The sequence below is a fragment of the Myxocyprinus asiaticus genome, chromosome 30, assembly GCF_019703515.2.
Source record: "Myxocyprinus asiaticus isolate MX2 ecotype Aquarium Trade chromosome 30, UBuf_Myxa_2, whole genome shotgun sequence".
NCBI lineage: Eukaryota > Metazoa > Chordata > Actinopteri > Cypriniformes > Catostomidae > Myxocyprinus > Myxocyprinus asiaticus.
The window spans coordinates 7,907,965-7,930,600 of record NC_059373.1 but is presented as its reverse complement, the minus strand read 5'-3'; the positions used below and the strand labels follow the sequence as shown (position 1 = coordinate 7,930,600).

The following is a 22,636-nucleotide window of genomic DNA, read 5'->3' as shown; positions in this document are numbered from 1 at the left end:
TATACAGTATGTCTATTTATGCATCGTTTTATCAGTTCCTTATTATGTTGATGTGTTCTACTGGGGTCAAGGCGTGATTGATTCAGCTAAACATGCTCAAAACAAAAAGTTCCAGTGTTAGCACATACAAAATGAGAAAGTGTGAAAATAAGTGTGTCACAGTAGAGAATGAGAAAATAAACCAGCCTTTAAAAGGTTTTTCCTGATTGACTGGATCAGGTGTCAGAACAAGGCTTTGGAACTCAATTCTGCAGGATGGTAAATCTCCTGGCAGGTACAGACTTAAATGTGCACATCTGCTTATTTTGTCTTCTGCTCATAAAGGGAACATATGCATGTAAGTTGTTAAACTATCTTCTGATTCTCTTGCTTGTCTTTACTTATTTCTTAATTATTTAAGAGATTCAAAGACTGTCACAGTCTTCCGTTTTCATAATGAATTTTTAAATGCTTACTAAAGTAATTATAACAATGGTCGTAGTCTTTCATGTGAGATCCAATTATGACCGTCCTTATATTTTGAGTTCAGATGCTAAAAATGGCACACACAAAATAATCTCATCCATTATTTTAGGAATAACTCCATCAGTATTTATTGTCATATTTTTGATGACTTTTTATACAATTTGGTATTACTTGTAAGATTCATCTTATTTATTCATTTATTTATATTTTCAAATAATAATAATCTCCCATAATCTCATCTATGCTACTTCATTGGTTTCCTCTTTTAAATAGTTTCTTAAAGCTAGCAATTAAGCAAAAGTTCTTGACTTAATTCACAGAGAATCACTGTTTGAACGACTTTTCCCAACCATTTTTTAATTCTTTTCATGCAACTTTTTCTTTCAGCGATCCATTCACTGTGGTACACGTACACAGCAATATCTGGTATTGAAAATGTTCCAGAGTTTGTGTCAGTGGGCTTTCTGGATGGGGTGCCCTTAGTGTATTATGACAACAACACTCGCAGAATGAGTCCCCGACAGGAGTGGATGGACAAGTCTGTGGAATCTGACTACTGGGAAAGAGACTCAGATCTCCATAGGATTTCAAGAACTATACAAGATTAACATCTATATTGCAAAGGAGCACTTCAAGCAGACTGGGGGTGAACACTACTAAATTAATACAATTAATCAGCATAGTCCAGAATCAGTAGGTTCATAACAGATTGTATCTTTCTTCAGGTGTGCACACATTACAGGTGATATATACGGCTGTGAATGGGATGATGAAAGTGGAGCTACAAGTGGGTTCAACCAGTTTGGATATGATGGAGAGGACTTACTGCCTCTGGATTTGAAGGAGCTGAGATGGATTTCACCAGTGCAGCAGGGGTTCATCACCACACAGAAGTGGAACAATGACAGATTGTGGCTTGAGAATAACAAACATTTCTTCAGCACCGAGTGCATTGAGTAACTGAAGAAGTACGTGCAGTTTGGAAAGAGCAGCCTGAAGAAATCAGGTGCATCTTATCAATAATTAACTTACATAATTAAGTTGGTCATGTTTGAGCAACTGTTATTTGAAAACAAAAATTACCACAATGTTAATACTATGCAAATAAACCCCTTCATTTAGACTTTATTTAGTCTAATGCATGTTCACCTAACCTTCTAATCACAACACTTCTGTGACAATGTTTCCAGTATCCCTCCATCACCCCAACTCCAGCTTTATAACTAATTTCATTTTAAGTAGACCAAGAGATACTTGAGCCGAGTCTTGTGTTCATCCCACCATCATGGACAGCTAGTAATTACACACACAAAAAACTTTTAAGATTTACATATTTCAGTTTCACGACAAAATTACATCAAATTAAATTAAGTACTCTTTAATTAAATAAAATTAAAAAGCTAAATATTTTAAGTTTTATTAATTTAATTTTGTTAAACGTTACACAATTAAATGTAATCGATTTTTTTCTAATGAAATTGAAATGCGTAAATCTTAAAAATCGTTTTTGAATGTAGTTCACCTTCATTCCACTGAAGGAATATTGTATATAAACATGTGAACTTGTAAGTCATATAGCTTTGAGTAAATGATGAAATTTTTTTAATTTTTGGGTTAAGCACTGGCTTATTTTACATGTGTGGTAAAGTGTCATTTTCTCTCTGAGTTTCTGTCTTTTATCTCATATACTTTTCCTTTATGAGTGCCTTTCACTCTCTTCAGTCTCTCCTCAGGTGTCTGTGTTGCAGAAGGATCCCTCTGTTGCAGAAGGATCCCTCTTCTCCAATCACGTGTCATGTTACAGGTTTTTACCCCAGTGGAGTAACAATCACCTGAATGAAAAACAGACAGGAGCATCATGAGGATGTGGAACTGGGTAAACTTCTTCCCAACGAGGATGGAACCTTCCAGAAGACGAAAACACTCACAGTTACACCTGATGAGTGGAAGAACCAGTACAGCTGTTTGGTAGAATGGAGTGGACTCATCCCGATTCCAAAAGTCATGGTGAACAGGCCAAAAAATGGTAACAGTAAAAAATAACTGAGCGCTCCATTTAGTCTCCTGAGTGACCAAATAGCAACCTCTGAGAAATGCTGTTCAGTTTTGTGTGCAAGCTGTTATACTGTATGTTTAGATCTTTATTATTCTGTATTCTTATTCTATTTAAATCTTACTTTGTCTTTTATTCTTATTCTATAGAAAATATGCTATAAAAATTTAGTCACAGTTAAATACTTTTTTGTCTTTAATAGAGATTATCATCATTGTATGTCTCTGTGAATAATCTGGATTATTTTGATCAAACAGGAAACTCTGATCCAGTTGGCATCATTGTTGGTGTTGTTGTTGTGATCCTGTTGGTTGTCATCAGTGTCATCGGGTATTTTGTGTATCAGAAGAAAAGGAGGACAGGTGAGAGCAGACATGTGACATACATTTGATTTAATCTGTTGCCACTATAATGTTTCATGCATTTGTGTGCTGCTCTAATTACAGTCTCACTCTAGTATGTGCAGTAGAACATGTAGTAGTAGTATTTTAAAACAGTGAGAACATTTTTGTAATGTTTCTATATAATTTGTAATATTTGTAATACATAATATATACAACATGTATACAATACAACATATATATATATATATATATATATATATATATATACATACATATAAATAAGTTCCCAACATAGATGTGTGTTTTATTTTAAGAATTTAAGAAATTTGCAAAGATTTCAAACAAACTTCTTTTCACGTTGTCATTATGGGGTATTGTTTGTAGAATTTTGAGGAAAATAATGAAATTAATCCATTTTGGAATAAGGCTGTAACATAACAAAATGTGGAAAAAGTGAAGTGCTGTGAATACTTTCCGGATGCACTGTATGATATAAGCATACATCACTCATTGCAACTATTTTAGCTGCCAAGTAAATTAAAGTTGTGTTTTTTCGTTTTTAGAGACAACTGTGGGAGAACATGGGTTTTTAGTTATTGGTATTAATTATTCAACTTTTTTTGAATGTGATCGAAGTGAGTGACTGCAAATTAGAGGGGAGGGAATGGAACAGGACACACTGAAACCTGCGTCACCTGTATGAGCACTGCTGCTCGATATGTCTGGATCACATGAGCTCACCACTGCACCACAGCTATCCAAAGGAAGTTACAGTATTTTTGCTCCAAGGACAGTCCAACCAATATGACCCACATTAATAAAGCACACTGGTTAGCAAACCAAGCAGTTCAATTTTTACATTTCTTTTAATCACAATTCATTGGCTTTCATTCATTTTCTATGTGCCCTTTTCCTCTCCCTGTATCTCAAATCTCTCCACATCTTTACAGACTGAGTGATATGTGTGAAACCATTGTTTACTGCCTCCTGTGGGCCATTTTCTCCTAGTTCTGGGTGTTAGACTGTACATTCTACTTAAAAATAATAGGCTAATAATATTTTTTTTTTACTTGTCCTTTTGAAGTTGTATTTGTTTTATTTAGATATACATGCTTAAGACCTTTGTGCTTTAGATTACAAATCATTTTAATTTGTGATTTTATTTCATAGTGTATGTGATAATGTGAATGCCATGATGATTCACTCTTCAATTGTCATGTTCACATAACTGTACTTATGTACTCAAAACTAAAATATAAAATAATAACCTATGCTGTGTTCCTTACATGACCAAAAATGTATGAAATATTTTGTTTAAACTCCACAACTCTACAAAACAGCACAATAGTTAGTGGCTATTTTAAATATCTCATCAAGCACTGATCACAGTTTACAATCCAAGTTTTACCATTACTATCATAAATTCCTCTTCACTGATTTATCTCATATCCGCTGATGCTTTAAAATCTTTGAATGTAAAAACTTCCAGAAAGTAAACATACACGTTTACTTACAGTACAGTCTAAATGGGGACATACCATAGACTTTGTTTTTACATAAACCTAACCTGAACAGAAAACATTTTTATAATAATAATAATAAAAAATGATTTCCTTAAAGATCATTTTTCCAAAGGAGGACGTCCCAAAATGTCCCCCGAAGGGGCTTTTGTCAGAAATAGCTTAATTTCGGGTACAAATTGTGTCCCTATAGCTGGGCACACACACACACAGAACCACAATACGTTCAACTATTCTGACAGGACTATTTACATGACCAGATAGTTTATTCAATCTTCAAGATCAATCAGTGAAAACAGGAGCTCCACAGTGAGAAGACACATAAAATCACCTCCAGGTCCATGTTAATTTCTTCTTCAACAGTAGAGACAGAGAAATACAATGAGCAGACAGACTAGTTTTACATATAAACAAAAGACTTTAAATTCTCAAACTTTTGTGATTGTTTAGTTTTGCATGTAATATTAATTACCTTGCTATTTAAATGAGTCTGCATGGAAACAGACATTTAGTAAAACATTAACATAATATTCCTATTTACACATTTGTACATTTAATACATTCTTAGGCATTCAGTATCACAAACATGATTATAGTCTAAATATACTTCAGTACAGCCAGCATGAATACTAACACCATTTAAAGATTTACACTCAACATAAAATAGCATTGGCAACCAATTTTACTTCCATAATGTGACATATTTCACTTCTGTGATTAAAATATTGTAGTGATAATACTGAACTAACTTACCAGAAGATCTGAATGTCCAGGAAAGAATATTTATCACTCCATAAAGCACAAGTGCAACAGCGACCACTGCCATAGAGTCCCATTTGGAAACGTAATACCCTGTTCTCGTGTTTGCAATGATTAATATAACATGTATATGTCTTTACACTTCTCAGAAAGCACACTGTAAGCGCGTTCTTGCGCATGCGTTTCTGTAATACACGAATTTTTGCCCATTGCCTTTCAAGTATTAGTTTCCACCTGATGGCGCTCCAAGACTATAAACGTCTTCCAAACTTGCCAAACTCTGGACATGCTGCCTGTATAGAGAGTGATACCGCCTTGACTGAGGGTCACGTGGTTTCTCCGAACAGAGTGCAATCAATGACACAGAGAAATACCAGCTGTTAATTTCTCTCCTAATATAATAGGCATGTAGCAATAGTTACCAAACGTGTCTCGCCATTGTAGCTTGTTATGCATTGTTTATTGCACGCTGTTTGGCAGTTGTCATTATGTGTTGACTAGGTTTCAAGTGGAGAAGTTTGAACAACTAAATTGTTCACCTCAGAAGACATTGATTAAACCACTCGAGTTGAATTGATTACTTTTATCAACTATCATTCACTTGAATTGAATGGAGCTGAAATATTCTTTTAAAAATTTTCATTTGTGTTCTGCAGCAGAAAGAAAGTCATACATATCTGGGATGGCATGAGGGTGAGTAAATGATGAGAGAATTTTCATTTTTGGGTGAACTAATCTATACGACTCCAGAACGGAGTAAGTTTTCACATAGGTAAGTAGTCACACTCTTCATTCCTCCACCACAAGAGCTGCTATCTCAAAAATCAAATAGTTACTTAGTGTGACAACATCTTCTGTGGTTTACTTCCTGTTCACATGTGGTCAAAGTCACTCTATTCAGAGGTGAGCACAATGTTCTTATTTTTCACCTTCAAAAGTAAACAAATGACACTTTACATTTTATGTAATAAAACTTTGTTAGGTATGAATGTTCAAAATTATATTTTTGTATTGAGTAGAGGTACTTTAGCTGCAGTCCTATGTTGAGCTAACTTTGAGATTTAGCTAACATTATATCAGTTTGGGGCAAGTTGTTACATGTGAAGAAAGAAAGAAAGATGGTTAGAAATTATAAAAGAAAGACAGAGAATGGCAGCACACCACCTGATATTATGTTAAGTGAGGCAGGTTAAGTTGCAAAATACATCAATCAGGAGTACAGCGGGGGATTTTGGCATAAATTACTGCACTCTTATTCGGTATTGTCAAAAGGTTCCCACAGAAGTAGAAAGGCAGGTAGCTGTGCCAGCAACAGTTTGCACCATCCTATGTTATGGATCAGCCAATTTAGAATCCAATCCAGCCATGTCAGGCCCCAGCACCAGGCCAGCCCTTCCTGCAATGAGCTCAGACCCAGACCTGCCCAATTCCTATGCTAGCATCAGCTCACCCTTTTCCAGCAGTGTCAGTGCTGACACAAGTCTACCAACTACAGAGGACATTTGGCCCTATCCAAAAGCTGGTCCCCGAAAAAAAAAAAAAACCTGCAAAGGAAGAAAATGGCGCAAAACAGCAATTCTAACTGACACACCAGCGAAGCAGGCACTAGAAATGGAAAAGAATAAGGCACAATTTAGCAAAAATCTGTTTCAGAAGAAAGGGAAGCAAAGGGGGGAGTCAAAATCTGGATCTGTAAAGTGCAAGAAGGCAGTTAAAAACAGAAAAATCCAAGATGAGTCATCATCAGATGAAGAGGAGTGCTTCTGTCTCGTCTGTGTAGAGCCATTCTCAAACAGCCGCCCAAAGGAGACTTGGGTGCAGTGTGTGAGGTGCAACAAATGGGCCCATGATGCTTGCCCCTCAGGCCAGGCAATCTATTTGTGCCAAAACTGTAACATTAAGTACTGTTTGGGATATTTATGTAAATACATCTCAATTTAATATTTGTGTAGTTCTCGTATTACAAAAATAATAACAGAAGTTATGATTGAACTTGAGATTACTTCCTTTTGAATCCACTCGGACAGCAGGGAACATCTTGATGGAGGAAAAGTGCTCAGAGACAGCATGTTTGAACAGAAGTATATTCCTTCTCCAAAAGAAAACTCCTCTAATTAGAAGCTACATGCATGGAAACCTTAAATTTGTCACGTATGGTTCAATAAATAAGTAGATATTATGTCCAAATTAATATGCACGACAATAAAGGTGTCTGTTAGAATTCACAGTAGCAGGTTTTCTTTATTCTGAGATTGGAGCCTTTCACACTCAGTATGAGCAAGAAAACAGAAGTGGATGGCAGATGTGTCTTTGGAGGATTGTAGCCTACTCTGTTCATTTGCGCAACTGTACTAAAAAGGCTAAAGCACAATGCGTTATGAAGCACCAACAAACAAATTTTTGGGGTTTTGTTGGTCAGTGTGACAATGACCAACTAGTCACTTGTGAAAAATGTTGCATAGTGAGGATTTCTTCAAAAATAATGCAATAAATAGTTTTCACTGATCAATTAACTTCATACAAAGTCCAGTAAACATAAAAAAACCTAAATCAATATTTGGTGTGACCACCTTTGTCTTTAAAACAGCACCAATTCTCCTACATACACCTGGATACAGTTTTTCTTGTTTTTTGGCAGATAGGCTGTTCAAAGCTTCTTGGACAATATGCCACAGTTCTTCTATCTATTTAGGCTGTCTCAATTGCTTCTGTCTCTTCATGTAATCTCAGACTGACTCGATGTTCAGTGGTGGGCACTGTGGGGGCAATGCCATCTGTTGCAGAGCGACCTGTTCTTCTATTCTAATCTTTTCTATTTGCAAAAGAAATGTTTGTCTAAAATGTATATTTCCCATTGACACACTAAAACTGAAGATATAAATAACCATCTTAAGACAAATGTTTTTGTGAAACATATGTTCCTAAGACTTTTGCACATTACTGTATGTTTCCCAACATTCTCAATACAACTATCAGAATGTTTTAAATGTTGCCGTTTGCTGGCATTTATTTGGCCAGTGTGAATTAGCTTTAAAACATTTTTGAAGCTGAGTGAGCCAATCAATTTGGGATTTCCTTCGTATTTTGTAAACATGAATGATTGTTGTGCAGCAAGAAGGATGGCAATGGATCCTTTTCACACTCACAGGTTTAGAATATGGAAGTAAACGATTGCATTGCAATAAACCTATGTATTATAGGCCAATAGTATTACTGTGAGCCACAGGTTGTAGGTGTGTAGCAGGTTATCAAATCACATTTGCTTTATTTGGTGATTAGAGAAAAAAACTTAATGGAAACCTGATCTGATCACTTTAATCTCAATGCAAGCATAAACATTTGGATGTATTTATGAAAGAGAATTATAAAATAGGGCTTTTATATGGTGATGTAGAGTCCCGCTTATCACACATACAGATAATTTATAAAAATTACTATACATCATTTTAGCTTGTAATAGCAAACATCTATAATGCCTACTGAAAGGTCAAAACATAATATTAGTTTATTTTCACATTTTTTAAATTGTCAACATATCATGAAATAAGCACCAGTCTGTACACTGGAAGCTCCTGTCACCAAGACAAATTCCTTGTATGTGTAAGAACACTTGGCAATAAAGCTGATTCTGATTCTGATTCTTGTGTCAACAATATTCCTTTCTTGTAGAGAATGAAGCTGAAACAACCTCAATCACCGTTATCATCTATAGATTTCTATTTAGGATTTTGCTATTACAAAATATCAATTCAAGTCAGTCGAGTCATTCTAACATTTTATGAACACTTTAAGTATCCAAGAGTCGAAGAGAAGCCTTTTAAAGTTACAAATTACATTTTCATGTGCAGTTTATATGACACAAACTCAGCAGAACTTACAAAGCACTAAAACAATATATTTTTATGTCTCACATCTGAGCAGATGAACAGTAACTCTTCTCTCATGTCTCTTTAGTATACTTATAAATCATATTTCATATCACTTCATATCAACTTTCAGTTGTAGTTAAATATCATACATGTTCATTCTGAGCAAAAGTTGATTAGTGGATTTAATTAAATGTGAATTATGTCATGTAATCCTCTAAGCAAGAATCCATAGATTTATCCTGCATATTAGTATAGGCTAGTGAGGGTGGTGATCTAGTGTGACAACATTCATTTATACATACAGACAGCAGGTTTATAACTGCCTGTATTCTTGTAATTCTCTATTAAGTTGCAGTTGTTTCTAAAACGCGCTGATCAGATTTTTAATATACAGTGAAAATCTATTGTAAAGTGAAAATGCATTTTGCACAATATAAAGTTTACAAATGCAATTAAAATCTGTCTTATGTGTCATATTTCCTCAGTAGATTATAAAACCCATTTCATGAACTCTAGATTTGTGTTTGGAAATAAAAACTACTTTGGTAAGAGAGAGACAGACATTCAACAATTTCTCCTTTCTGTGAGGTCGTTTATTTTCAAAGAATCAAAATTACATTTCAACTTTTAGAGAATCAATAAACAAAACATTCATGTTAACTGAATTTAGATTTTGTAACCTCAAATAAAGGAAAATATTTCTTGTACTGTTATTCATAGATAAGATATTCATGTAAATTTTTAACAGTGCAACATTGTTAACATTACCAGGATTAATTATTATTCTGCAGAACAGCTTATCAACTCACTCATTTAAAACATAAAGAAGGAAATTTACAGACAGAAAAAGACCATGAATCCCAAAAACATGAAGACTACATGATGGCACAATTCCATAAATCATACAGTCCAGATCATTTTAAAGTTTAAGTTATTTTAACTTGTATTAAATAAACAATTCAATCATCTTAGAATAAAAGACAGAATATTTTACCAGGATGATTCCACTAATTTTATAAACTAGTCATGTTTCTAATGATTTCTTTTTTCAGGGTCAGAATTGACTTGACACCCACACAAACCTTACGAATTAATCATCTGAATTGTTTTTAATGTGAATAAAGACAAATATTTACATTTTCCATTTAAGTCCTAAGATCAATGTGCCATTTTTCTACATCTCAAATGTTCGTAAAATAAATGAAGACCAGCTGAATAAAGTGTTTATAAAAAAATAAGAATAAAAAAAAGCTATTATTTTTTTAGATGTAATTACCATAATGAAGACTCATAAAACAGACCAATCCCACCACAAACAAATAAAAACATTTAATTGTATTTAATTCAAAAATCTGTGATCCTGTGCATGAGACATTTTGTACACAAGACTGACAGCAGGTTCACTTCATCCCTCTCACGCATCTGGTGTCTCCTAAAAATGGCAGTAAAATATCAATTACATTTATTTCACATGATTGAGACAGTTGCACTTATGAATGATTACACTTACACTTACATCTTTATGCATGTTGCTCTGCATGAGCTGAACTGTTAGATCCATCATCAGAGCCTAGAACAGAAAATAAATAAGAGACTGTTTAGATGATCACTGCTGGCATCACATATTCATACATGCAGAAATAATATATTCAAGTCATCAGATGAATAGGAACAATCTGGAAAGTGTTTGACACATTATAAAAAGTATCAGTTTGGTTCATGAATATTAAGTAGGTGACGTAATATCCACTGTCATGTAAATATATTGTCTTATTGAGTCCAATTAGCTCTTTGTGTCATATGATTGAATCTGTTAAATGTTGTCCCGTAGTTTCCTGAAGGAACCTCATTTTGTTTTTGTTCTTTATTGATCTGTGAAAAATGTGTGAAAATAATAAAACTGACTTTGATTTGTTCACTCAGTGGTTCTTGGTGAAAAGCAGCGGGCACTGTCATATAGTGACCGGTTATTAGAGGCTGCTGCTGAGGCTTAAAGTCATTGTATTATGCAGCCGACAACGATTTTATACAAAATATATAACACAATATAATGTATATTTTGCTAAAAAAGTGTGTGTGTGTGTGAGTGGGTGGGGGTCCTAATGTATTCAGGTTGATTTAGTGATATTAAATGTTTTAGACTGGAATCAAACCAGTAAATTTAGATGTTACCACATGATGCACATTTTTTTGTTTAATATTTTCAGTGTAGATACATGAACATATTAATATACTGTAAATCACATCAGTGCCCGTCTTTATGCATTTACATCTAATAGAGGTTATAATGAGAAACTTACCGTTGACAGGTTTGAAGCCTGAAAACAAAGAGAGAGGAGCTCAGTAATTTTACACATCAACAACAAATTAACTGTATCAAAACTAAGACCGCAATCAGAGCAACACACAAATATGTGAAAAACATTGAAGTCAGTGAAATACAATCATAAGTGTCTGTCCTCACCTTTCTTCTTCTGATAGATCTTATAACCAATGCCAGCCATGACAATCAACAGAACGACAGCAGCAACAACGCCAACAATGATGCCAATGGGAAGAGAATTTCCTGTTTGTTCAGAAGAATACATCAGATTATTCAAAGAACTTGACATTGTTAGTAACTTTACAGATCGACAATTTCAACAGACACAAACACAAGTCTGTGATTGTGATATTTGTGTACTGTGTGTTCTGATAGTGTATTTTATATGTGCAAACACAATTATAATACATCTAAACATATACAGTTTGTATGAGCAAAGCAAATAATGTTTTTAATAAACAATTCATAGTTTTATAGTCCACACATTTAATAACCCTTACCATTGTTTGTCCTGATCTCATTCTCTTCCTTGATGATGCCCTTGTGTTCCACCACACAGCTGAACTTGTTCTTCTTCCACTCATCAGGTGTAACTCTGAGTGTGCACGTCTTCTGGAAGGTTCCGTCCACATTGGGAAGAAGTTCACCAACCTCCACATCCTCATGATGCTCCTGTCCGTTATTCATCCAGGTGATTGTTACTCCACTGGGGTAAAATCCTGTAGCATGACACGTGACTGAAGAAGAGTGATCCTTCTGCAACAGAGACACCTGAGGAGAGACTGGAGAGAGAGAGAGAGAGAGAGGGGAAAGAGAAAAACTTAACAACCTCACGACCAAACAGGATATCTGAAAATCACAATTGCATTGATAGCCATCCTTCCTGAAGCTAGAAATAAGAGAAAAAAGAGAATGAGAGAGAGAGAGAGAGAGAGAGAGATGAAGAATAATACAGAGGACAGAAAAGAGACAAACTGTATGTAGACTGAAATACAGAGAAAAAGAAAGTGAAGACTCTGTATTCTAATAAAAATATTCTAATAAAACAAAAAATGTATCTTAAAATCCAAAGTAATGGTCACACTTCAGCACAGAATTGAGTGTTAATAATTTAAACACTTTTATTTGTTAAAACACTGCTGCTCAATACGTCACACTTCAATTTCATGCTCTTTAAGAGTCACCGATAATTTCTTTTCTTGGCTTTTTTTCTTTTCTTAAACTGACAATTCAAATGACATATCTTAATTTAATAGAAACAATCAGGAGGTTTAATTCTATTCAATTTTCTGATTCGGTCTCATTAATCTGTAGTAAGTTCAAGGAGGAGGAATTATTACATACATAAAAACACATCAACTATACTGTACATTTCTCCATAAACACACAAAACCACATCATTTCATAAATTCTACAAAAAACAAAACAAAAATCAGATTGAACTGTTCTGGATTAAAGAGTGATTTATTCTAGATACCAAACTAAAATATTCTACAGTGACGTGTAGCTTATAAAATGTTTAGTTTCAAAGGAAATATGTACATGCTCAATGCTGGATAAGAAATTATGCACCTGTTTTCTCCAGGCTGCTCTTTCCATACTGCACGTATTTCTTCAGCCACTCAATGCACTCAGTGTTGAAGTACTGTTTGTCCTTCTCAAGCAGGGCTTTGTCATTGTTCCACTTCTGTGTGGTGATGAGTCCTTGCTGCACTGGTGAAATCCATCTCAGATCCTTCAAATCCAGATTCAGAAAGTCTTCTCCATCATATCCTTCCTGGAGAAAGCCATTTGTTGCTCCAGTCTCATCATCCCATTCACAGCCGTACATTTGCTGGTATGTGTGTACACCTGTGGAGAGAGTCACACAGAGAGTGTAATGTACTGTGTATCAGTAATGAAAAACAAAAAAGAGAAGATGTGTATGAACTAACACAGTCTATACTTACAGTATTCTGCTGATTTAAGAATGTATAAATCTCAAGCTATTGCTTTTGAAAAAGAATAAAACTCACTTATGTTACACATTTTGTCAAACATTGAGTTTATTACTACTACAGTAATATACCCAGATTACCCACCTGAGAATGTTTCACCTCCTTTCAGTTATCCGGATACTTTACAATACTATATGTTGGAAGGCAATATCATGTCATGTTAAGTGAGACTAATTTAATTTATACACCTATATCTTTAAATGTTGATAAACAACATTTCAGCTAAATGTTAAAACTGGATTTAGTATCAAAGTTACTTCCGTGTGGTGGCCAAAGCGTTGATTTGCATTTATAGTTCTGCGTTTTGTGAGTACACAGCTATTGTGTTGAGAGAAAATCCCCTCATTTCTGAAATAACTGTACATTTCATAAATAAACAAAAGGCAATGCAATAGTATTCATGGATTCAAAAGAACTTATTAAATTGCTGAAGCACTGAAAACAAAACGGGTTCATCAAAATATGTAGTATTTAAGTACATATTATTTATTATACATGTTGCCTGACATGCAGAGAGAAAATAAATCAGGCGTAGACTGTATGATTGCTTTTGACTCGCTTAAATAATAAAAAATAAACAATGTGGCATACTTCAACGCTCCGTGCTGAAAAAAAAAATTAATCAAATTGATCAATAACTGTTTGCTTGACCAACACACAATAATTGTCGTTTTAAAGCTTAACATTTTTACTTTGCATTTAGGCAAAATATCCAACTCTTAACAGGTGCTTTTTTTAATCTGCTGACAAATTAGAAGTGTTCCATTTTCACAACTTATGAAATATGATTATTTACACCATTCTGTCAAGCATACGGTCATAACATCATACAGATCGGAAAGTTCTGAATTAGTTCTAACAAATTTTGACAAGTATTGTTTCACTAATATACCTGATATATAAAGAGTAAAAGTATTATTAGATGTAAACAGGTGTGTCTTGTCACGTTTTCGCATGTTCATATAAAACAGAATATAAAAACAGCAGAAAAAAACGAAACGGGTCCAAACACAAAGTGACACGATCACCGACCAGTGGATACAGATACATAGATAAAATAATCTTGGAGAAAATGCGCTGCTACCTCAGATATTTTGTTGTCATGCTGGGAGGCGGTCTCTGGTAACACAGCAGACCAATCACAGCTGTTGTTGTCTGCGTCGACGCGTAGTTACATTTTTGAAGAGGTGCACATCAGGCTACAGCGTAGTTTCGACGCAGAAGTATAAATTGGCCTTTAATTGGACTTAAACATCACATTATGTAGGCCGAACCAACACACTCTCAAGGCGAAATCGTCGGGATTCGTACAAAACAACTTTTCTAAATTTGGCTAATTTGTATGATATCGTACAACTGCACTATGAATTCGTACGACTTTCACTACAGCCAATGACATCGCTGGACATCGTTTCCATCTAATACGCGACAATTACTTGCTTCTGTCACACACAACAACTTCCTATCATGTTTACACACTCTACTGATCGGTTAGGTTTAGATAAGGGGTTTGGGTTAGGGCATAATAAATATGTCCTTAACGCCTCATGCGCGGAACTCGCACTTCCACATTAGACATCCAGGCATTTGCAAGTGATGAAATCGTACAAATTTATACGAAATAGCCAACTCCTAAAATATGTATGAATTTTCATGAGATGGGGTTGGCCGAAATGACATGCGTGTAAATAGTGTATTGAAAAAAATATTATTACACAAAAATATCTATCTTACTTAATGTTATCATTTAAACATGTGTTATGACTGAATTAAGATTGACGAATTTCATACACAAAACTGGTTTAATTTTGGCATGACAGAAAGCAAACAGTATGCTGTGTTCCATTCAAGTCAGATGTGGGATATTCCTACTTTATCTCAAATCTCCAAACATAAATGCATTCCATTGCCAGATGCTCGGAAGATGATGTTTAATAAACAAAACTGCAACACTCCCATTAGCTTAGCAGGTGTTTGACTGTCACCAGAAATGTTTCCTAGCAACCCAATTGATAAATAATGCTGCAACACTAGCATAATTTACTGTGTTTTGTACAACTGTCTCTGCAAACGTTTGTTAAACAAGCTTTAATATCATGTAATGTAGGAACTTTGACTCATTTATCAATATTACTTAATAAAAGTGAATGTGTATCACTTTGTATATCTCCCTGCGTGCCGACATGCTTGTGACCTCACACACCTGTGTCTAGTGAGGCCTTCAGCTCACTAGACAGAAGTGTAGTTTCAAATCCAAATGAGCAATTTCACTGCCTATTGTCTACATAGGAAACTGTCTTTTAAGGCAGCATTTTAACTCAAATGTAGCCTTACAAGTGGCTGAATTGGAACACTCTACATAGGCAGCACCTTGTGCATCATTCAAATGTTCCTCACAAAAATAGAAGACTCAAATTAGAGTTTTTCTTTACGATTAATACTAAGCTTACAATGTCATATTCTAGAAAGGATAAATAGGTATAGCACAGACAAATATTCAGTCATCACTGTGTCTGTGTGTGACAGACATCTTAAAATATATATATATATATATATATATATATTTTTTTTTTTTATCACAGACACATAAATTGATGTTTTCATCCATATTATCAGAACTGAAGTTTAAAATAAAATGTGTTATTTAATTAAGTCTTAGTGAAAGCACTTTATCAGGTATTAGAATTTAAAATGTATACTTGTGCCTGTATATTTTTTTTCTCTCAATCCTAGCGAGTTTTGCCGCAGACACATGCGAGTCTCTCCACAGACCAGTTTTTAGGTGTGCAGACATGTTGATGACCCCTGGACTAGACTGTTTCATATGAACCAATAAAAACACATCAAAATCAGAACATCAATGTAATTTATGAGTAATTGGTTCACTGTCAAAGTGCCACAAACATCATCTGCTAATTTCTAAAGTATTGATGCATCCATCAATACCGAGTAGCACAAGGACAGGCTTAGCATCCATTTTAAGTTCTATTTAGGATATGTCAGACTTTGTTAAACAAAGAGAACCAGAAATGATTGTTTTTAATTGAAAAAATGATTGTTTTTCAATTTGATTGTTTGTTCTGTAGAGAGGATACAGTGTCCTCCACATATATTGGCACCCTTGGTAATTATGAGAAAAACAGGCTGTGAAAAAAAAAAAAAAAGTACATTAAATTGTTTGGTCATGACTTCCTGTTTCACATGGGTATAAATATGAGGTCACCATCACCCACAGGCCAAATTCCCTTAGTCATCCATCACAATCGGTAAAACCAAAGAATATTTTTTTGATGTGCAGCAAAAGGTTGTTGAACTTCACAAATTGGCAAGGGGCTATAAGAAAATAGTTAAAACTTTGAAAATACCCATTTCCACCATCAGGGCAATAATTAAGAAGTTCCAATCAACTGGAGATATTGTGATGAAATTGAATTGTGATGAACTTGAAGTTAGGTATGCCCTTTGCTGACATGAGTGGCCGTATCTCTGCAAATGAGAGTGCTGCACAGGTGCAGCTTGTTTTGGTGAAATATTCAAGAGTTTGCTGGTGATGGATCGTGGCTCATTTTTCCGGGTGGGTTCTTGTGTGATGTTAATGTGGGGACAGGAGCGCCGATAATTTTGGGGGACATGCTAAACGGCTGATCAGGGCAGTTAGTGTCTCTGGTGGTGAAGATAGTTAGGTAGTTATAAGCAGTGTTGGGTAATGTTACTTTTAAAAGTAACTCGTTAGAATATTGCTTTACTCCTTAATAAATTAACTTAATTAAAACGTTATTTTTTTTATGGAAAGTAAAACGTTAATTTACTTTTGCGTTACTTTTTTCTCATAGCCACTTTCTCTTCTGCTATACTATGCATTCCATACAAGAGACAGAACAGGTCATGCTTGCTACTGTACAACACTCATGTCAAAACAACATAGTAAACAAACAGATATTTAGAAAGTAGGTCTTCACGTCATCATATTTATAATAAAAAAATCAATAACATGAATATGCATGATTTGTTTTTCCATCAACATGGCAGCCAATATGAATAAAGCAGCAAAGTCCAACACTTGAACCTGCATCATATCTGTCATCATGTGCTGTGCCCATTGACAATGTCAGAGTCAACTTAAGATGTTTTTCAAAAGTCAGGATAAAATTCAGTGGGAAATACCAGCCTTACATCTTCAAGGAATGAGTCTGATGAATAAATGAATATTTTTCACTTGTCATCTGTGTACGCTTGTTTTGAGTTGATCCACGGTGCGTACAGACGCCACAACTTCAAAGGCACATGTTGATACAACTTAAATGGAATCATTTTTAATGCTACCAAAATCTCATAAAAATGGTTTGTTTCATGAATCAAACTACTTGTTTATTATAAAACAAAAATTTAGAATATTTTTTTAGAAAATAAGACATTTTCTCTGCATACACAAACCATGTAGAATGTTGCTTGGAGTCAGTGATCTAGAGTCTTTTCTCATCCCATTCTCCCAGTTTCAGGGGAGCTCGGAGGAGTATGGCTGCATAAGTCAGTGAATTGTGTGAGTATTTCACCCTCTGTATCATGTTGTGGCCTTCTTTTTGAATTTGAACAGCAATTGGCTACCATCAGTTGGAGCACTATCGCCACCTATCGAAAATATCTTTCTTCTTTTAACAGTGATTCTCAAACTAATGTAATGCCCTCTACTCTTGAATTTTTTTTTTATTATTAATTTTTTATTATTATGGCCTTTTGGCTTTAACGGGATAGGGAAAGTAGAGAGGTGACAGGAAATGACAGGGAGAAGAGTGGGAATGGGATCGGAACAAGACCTCACAAGCCGGAACTCGAACTTTGGTGCATCAGCACCAGAGTCATTGATATCCTTTCCACTAAACCAGTTTAATTTAAAAACTGTGACAGCTTCGATCAATTCCTTTTATCAAGGATCATTTTTAAAATCTCTAACTCCTTTCCCTTTTAATCTAAATAATTCTCTTTCTCTTCTATATTGTTGAAAAACATGCTACACATTCTCCGACTCCCTACAATACCCACAGATTCCATCCTGATGTTTAGCTATTAGCATCCCATGTAACCTCATGTTGTGGCCAGTGGAAGACTAGTCTTATAATCTCTCTGCTTAAATGCGTTTACTGACTTTTTAATGCAGTTTGTATTAACACATGAATCAATCTCAATTTCACTCAACCAAATGTTGTTGACCTCATTTCACGCTAAAAAACACAAAATGCTCATGTGCGTTAGCGAGTTGATTGACAGGCGATGTCTGTACCTAAAAGGCAGTTGCCACTTTTACCTGCAAGGCGGGACTTCCTTTCTACGTCAATTGACTCTTGGGTGCTAGTTTTTCTTGGTTAGGCGTTCCAATTTCTCCCATTCATTTAAATAGAAGTGACTCGTCTCTCTCTGCTAAATGGTATCTGGCCTAACACTCTATAGAAATACAATGCCAATCATGCACTACGACTCCTCACCGAAGTTTGCAGATTTTACTCCCGATTTCTCGCAATACAGGGACAGTAGTGTACAAAAGCAACGCGTAACTTTTTAAATAAAGTAACTCCGATGTTATGGTCTAAAATAAAAAATATTGTGTTACTTTACTCGTTATTCTGAAAAAGTAATCTGATTACGTAACACGTTACTTTTATCACGTTACCCCCAACACTGGTTACAGGACTGGACTTGGTTAGGGGAGCTCCTGATGTCCAGTGGACTAAGTTAAATCCACTGCCCTGTTGATAGACGGGCATTCCAAACTGATGAACTAAATGCTTGGGGACTGCCCATTTGATTACATCTGTACTGTGATATCCTAGACAACTCTGCTACAAAGAAAGGGGGAGGCTGGACACATTTGAAAATGCTGTTGACTTTTATTGTGTATTTTTAACATATAATAAAGGATTGTGTGTTTGTATTGCGGCTGCTGTGTGTTCCTCTCTGTCCCGAATTATCCTGGTTGTTACAATACAAAGAATCGGCCTAGAAAAGGACGGGTGTCTATATTGTCTTCACGCACGGTGAGGATAGTGGTTCGAGTGGCCAAAGAATCTCCATGGATCGTACATGGAGAATTGCAGAAATTAGTTGGGTCTTGGGGTCAGAAAGTTTCCAAAACTACAATCAGACATCACCTACACCACCACAAGTTGTTTGGGAGGGTTTCAAGAAAAAAGCCTCTGCTCTAATCAAACAACAAACTCAAGCATCTTCACAAACTCTGCTGCTGCTGAAGGAAAATGAATGGTATTCATGCCTCTCATAACTTACACGCGCATCTGTGTGGGGAGAATGAAGCATGCTTCATGGAACTTCCATGAATTATGGAAAAATTGACAAATTTTCATCCTGTTCTACCCTACTCCTTTTCTAACTGGCGTTTGCCTTTGGATATTTTACAGGCTATTTAAACCATTAGGCATGTGTCCTGCTGAACTCATATCATTCTTGTTTAACAAATGCATGCATGCATTTGCATGCAGTTACAGTCTCCTTATCAATTTTTGTGAGGTGGAGGATTTTGGCTAATGAAAATGCTGAGTGGCTAGTGAACTTGGAAATCTACTAGCCACAGAGAAGTAGCCATATGGAAAAGTACCTCATTTCCACAGTTAAATATGGTGGTGGATCTTTAACACTGTGGGGCTGTTTTCATGCCAGAGGTCCTGGACATCTTGTTCCGATACACGGCATCATGGACTCTATCAAATACCAACAGATACTAAATCAAAACCTGACTGCCTCTGCCAGAAAGCTTAAAATGGGCCGTGGTTGGATCTTCCAGCAGGACAATGATGAAAAACACACATCAAAATCAACACAAAAATGGTTCACTGACCACAAAATCAAAGTTCTGCCATGGCCATCCCACTCCCCTGACCTGAACCCCATAGAAAACCTGTAGGTTGAACTTTAGAGGAGAGTCCACCAGTGTGGACCTCTGAATTTGAATGATCTGTGGAGATTCTGTATGGAGGAATGATCTCAGATCCCTTGCCATGCGTTCTCCAACCTCATTAGGCATTACAAGAGAAGACTCAGAGCTGTTATCTTTGCAAAGGGAGGTTGCACAAAGTATTGAATAAAAGGATGCCAATAATTGTGCCACAAATATATTTTACAAAATATTTGTTATTTGATCAAACTTGTGTTGTGTTTGCAATTGTTTGATAACATTAGATGATAGCTTTTTTTATATATAAATATTTTGAATGAAAGAGCAAAAGGATAAACAAGAAATACATTTTTTCACAGCCTGTTTGTCTCATAATTACCAAGGGTGCCAATAGTTGTGGAGGGCACTATATGTGTTGTCTGTCATCAGAGGGAAGGAAGATCAATGGGATTTAAATTATAAGTGTCTGCTTGACTGATTATGATGTAAAGGATCAATAAAGCCCTTTTCCTGCTTTTCAGAGAAACTGGATTAGATTGTAAGAAATTAAATGTATTTTATTTGATATATATTTCCTATTGCAAATATATTAAGAATTCTTCTTCTTTCAAACCGTTCTAACGACTGCTCTTTCCTGTAAAGTGTTTGGAGTTTCAATATTGTACATGCTTCTTGACATCTAAAAATCTCTTACATTTTGTCATTTTTACAATACAGTATTTAAGTAATGTATAAGTCTAGTATTTGGTGACATAACACATGCGTCAAAAGAAATATGGCATAAAACTAGTAAAAATGACAGATAGCTTTAAAAACAAATCATATCACCCATGGGTCTGCCAGAGTATATAAGTATTAGGAATGAGCTTGTGTGAATGTGTGTTTGTGTGTGCATTCATGATCAACATACCTGTTGATTGATTGAACCGTTCTTTTGCTACCTTAATGTTGTTTTTTAAGACCATGTGTTTGTTAATCAGGATGTTAGTCTCTTCTTCCCAGTAATGTGGTCCCTCATTCTGTTTTATCCACTCTGTCTTTGGTATGGGTTTCATTATGCTGCTGTCAAAGTAGATGAATTGCCCATCATCAATCAGACCAACTGTAGTTAACTCTGGGAAGTTTATGTCTCCAGACACTGCAGTGTAGAAATATTTAAGAGAGTGTGTTCCTGTGGAAAGATATGGTACAAAAGCAAAACCATAAGCAAAAACACGCACATCCAGTGGCGAAAGTGCTCAGTGAAGGTGCTCGATCAAAAAAGGGTAGAAAAAAAATAAAAAATAAGTCGGTGCAGCACAGCTCCAAAAATATAAACTTATTTAAACGTGTTTTCAGCATATTTTTACTTCACATTTTAACCACGGCGGTCCGATTCTCCTCATCTCTGTGCAATAATGAAAGCACAATAACTGTTATAATGAAATGTGTCTTGATCCTATTAGCGAGACCGAGCAAGATAATCATGATCATCAGTCTCCAGGCTGAAATCACCTGTTCAGGTAAGAAACGAAACTGATTCCACAACACCAGTTTTCAGAGCCCAGTTACTTCAAGCAAAGAGTCTCTTAATCGTGGTAAAAGACATTCCAAATACTTTTAAAATAACACAATTAAAGTAAAATAATTCTTTTAAAACTAGAAATTCTATAGGGGGTGACAGAAAACATCGTTAAATTATTCAGACAGATTTGATGCGTCAATTGACGAATATATAGTTGAAAATTCAAATAAGTATAAATTATGTGGCTAACAATTAGTATTGGCTACCATCTCAAACTATAAACTACGTTTCGTACCGCGGTACAACCCGAACAATTGAGATCCACTGTACAGTCAACCAAAAATATTACTTACTGGCATAGGCGAGATGAATTCCAAGGAGCAAAAGTAGGCCTACTCCGGATCGCATGTTTGTTTTAGAAGTGGAATATAGATTATATATTCTTGTATACGTCTAAGAAAAATAATATAATCCAATTGTTTTTCTTAGACGTAGCAGCACCCAAGTACGAATCTCTGCTGTCGGAGAAGTGGGTGGATCGAAATGTGGGGGCGTGTCGACAGGTAGGGGGCGTGTCGACAGGTAGGGCGAAATATATGGGCGTATCCAGCGGTTTCTGCTATTGGTGGAAAGAGGATCAGTGTGGACCAATCTGAAAGTCGCAAGAACGACGCAGTTACGTAATCTCCTTTGAACCGAGGTAAGACGGATAAATCTTAACCCCTTGCCTCAAATATATTTCAACTGTCTGATGGTTTAATGCTGTCTAGTCTAGTGAAGGGAAGATCGGATCATTTTACTGACTTGAATCTTTAAGTCTCGTTCAGCAAAATGAACGAATCTTTATTCAAGTCATTTAGTTCATTTCGTTCATTTGAGCAGAATTAAATTAAAATGT

At 35.4% G+C, this 22,636-nt stretch overlaps 3 protein-coding genes and 1 pseudogene across 4 annotated transcripts in view; 2 read left to right on the top strand and 2 right to left on the bottom strand.

The window, feature by feature from the left end:
* The window catches only part of LOC127421083 (antigen peptide transporter 2-like), a 214,152-nt gene that overhangs the window by 118,434 nt on the left and 73,082 nt on the right, over positions 1–22,636 (bottom strand). The window lies entirely within an intron of this gene.
* Positions 30–2,313, top strand: LOC127421110 (major histocompatibility complex class I-related gene protein-like; annotated as a pseudogene).
* Positions 2,180–3,554, top strand: LOC127421112 (patr class I histocompatibility antigen, alpha chain E-like). The gene is made up of 3 exons (XM_051663882.1): positions 2,180–2,491; positions 2,776–2,880; positions 3,426–3,554. Exons 1-3 carry the CDS (start codon positions 2,302–2,304, stop codon positions 3,503–3,505), a joined length of 375 nt encoding a protein of 124 aa, XP_051519842.1. The 5' UTR covers positions 2,180–2,301; the 3' UTR covers positions 3,506–3,554.
* Positions 10,335–22,281, bottom strand: LOC127421097 (H-2 class I histocompatibility antigen, Q9 alpha chain-like). 2 transcript variants are annotated; one of them, XM_051663864.1, is made up of 8 exons: positions 22,092–22,281; positions 21,145–21,405; positions 12,906–13,184; positions 11,834–12,115; positions 11,475–11,576; positions 11,311–11,328; positions 10,521–10,580; positions 10,335–10,442 (listed from the first exon to the last, which is right to left on the bottom strand). In XM_051663864.1, exons 1-7 carry the CDS (start codon positions 22,144–22,146, stop codon positions 10,531–10,533), a joined length of 1,047 nt encoding a protein of 348 aa, XP_051519824.1. In that variant the 5' UTR covers positions 22,147–22,281; the 3' UTR covers positions 10,335–10,442; positions 10,521–10,530. The 2 variants fall into 2 exon arrangements, with proteins under 2 accessions (XP_051519824.1, XP_051519823.1); XM_051663863.1 differs by having other exon boundaries at positions 10,527–10,580; positions 22,092–22,279.

Coding starts and splice junctions, on each gene's coding strand:
- LOC127421097 (XM_051663864.1), bottom strand. CDS start 22,146: ATGCGATCCGGAGTAGGCCTACTTTTGCTCCTTGGAATTCATCTCGCC. Junction 21,406..22,091: donor AATTCATCTCGCCTATGCCA/GTAAGTAATATT, acceptor ATCTTTCCACAG/GAACACACTCTCTTAAATAT. Junction 13,185..21,144: donor ACGGTTCAATCAATCAACAG/GTATGTTGATCA, acceptor CTCTCTCCACAG/GTGTACACACATACCAGCAA.
- LOC127421112 (XM_051663882.1), top strand. CDS start 2,302: ATGAAAAACAGACAGGAGCATCATGAGGATGTGGAACTGGGTAAACTT. Junction 2,492..2,775: donor GGTGAACAGGCCAAAAAATG/GTAACAGTAAAA, acceptor TTGATCAAACAG/GAAACTCTGATCCAGTTGGC. Junction 2,881..3,425: donor TCAGAAGAAAAGGAGGACAG/GTGAGAGCAGAC, acceptor TTTCGTTTTTAG/AGACAACTGTGGGAGAACAT.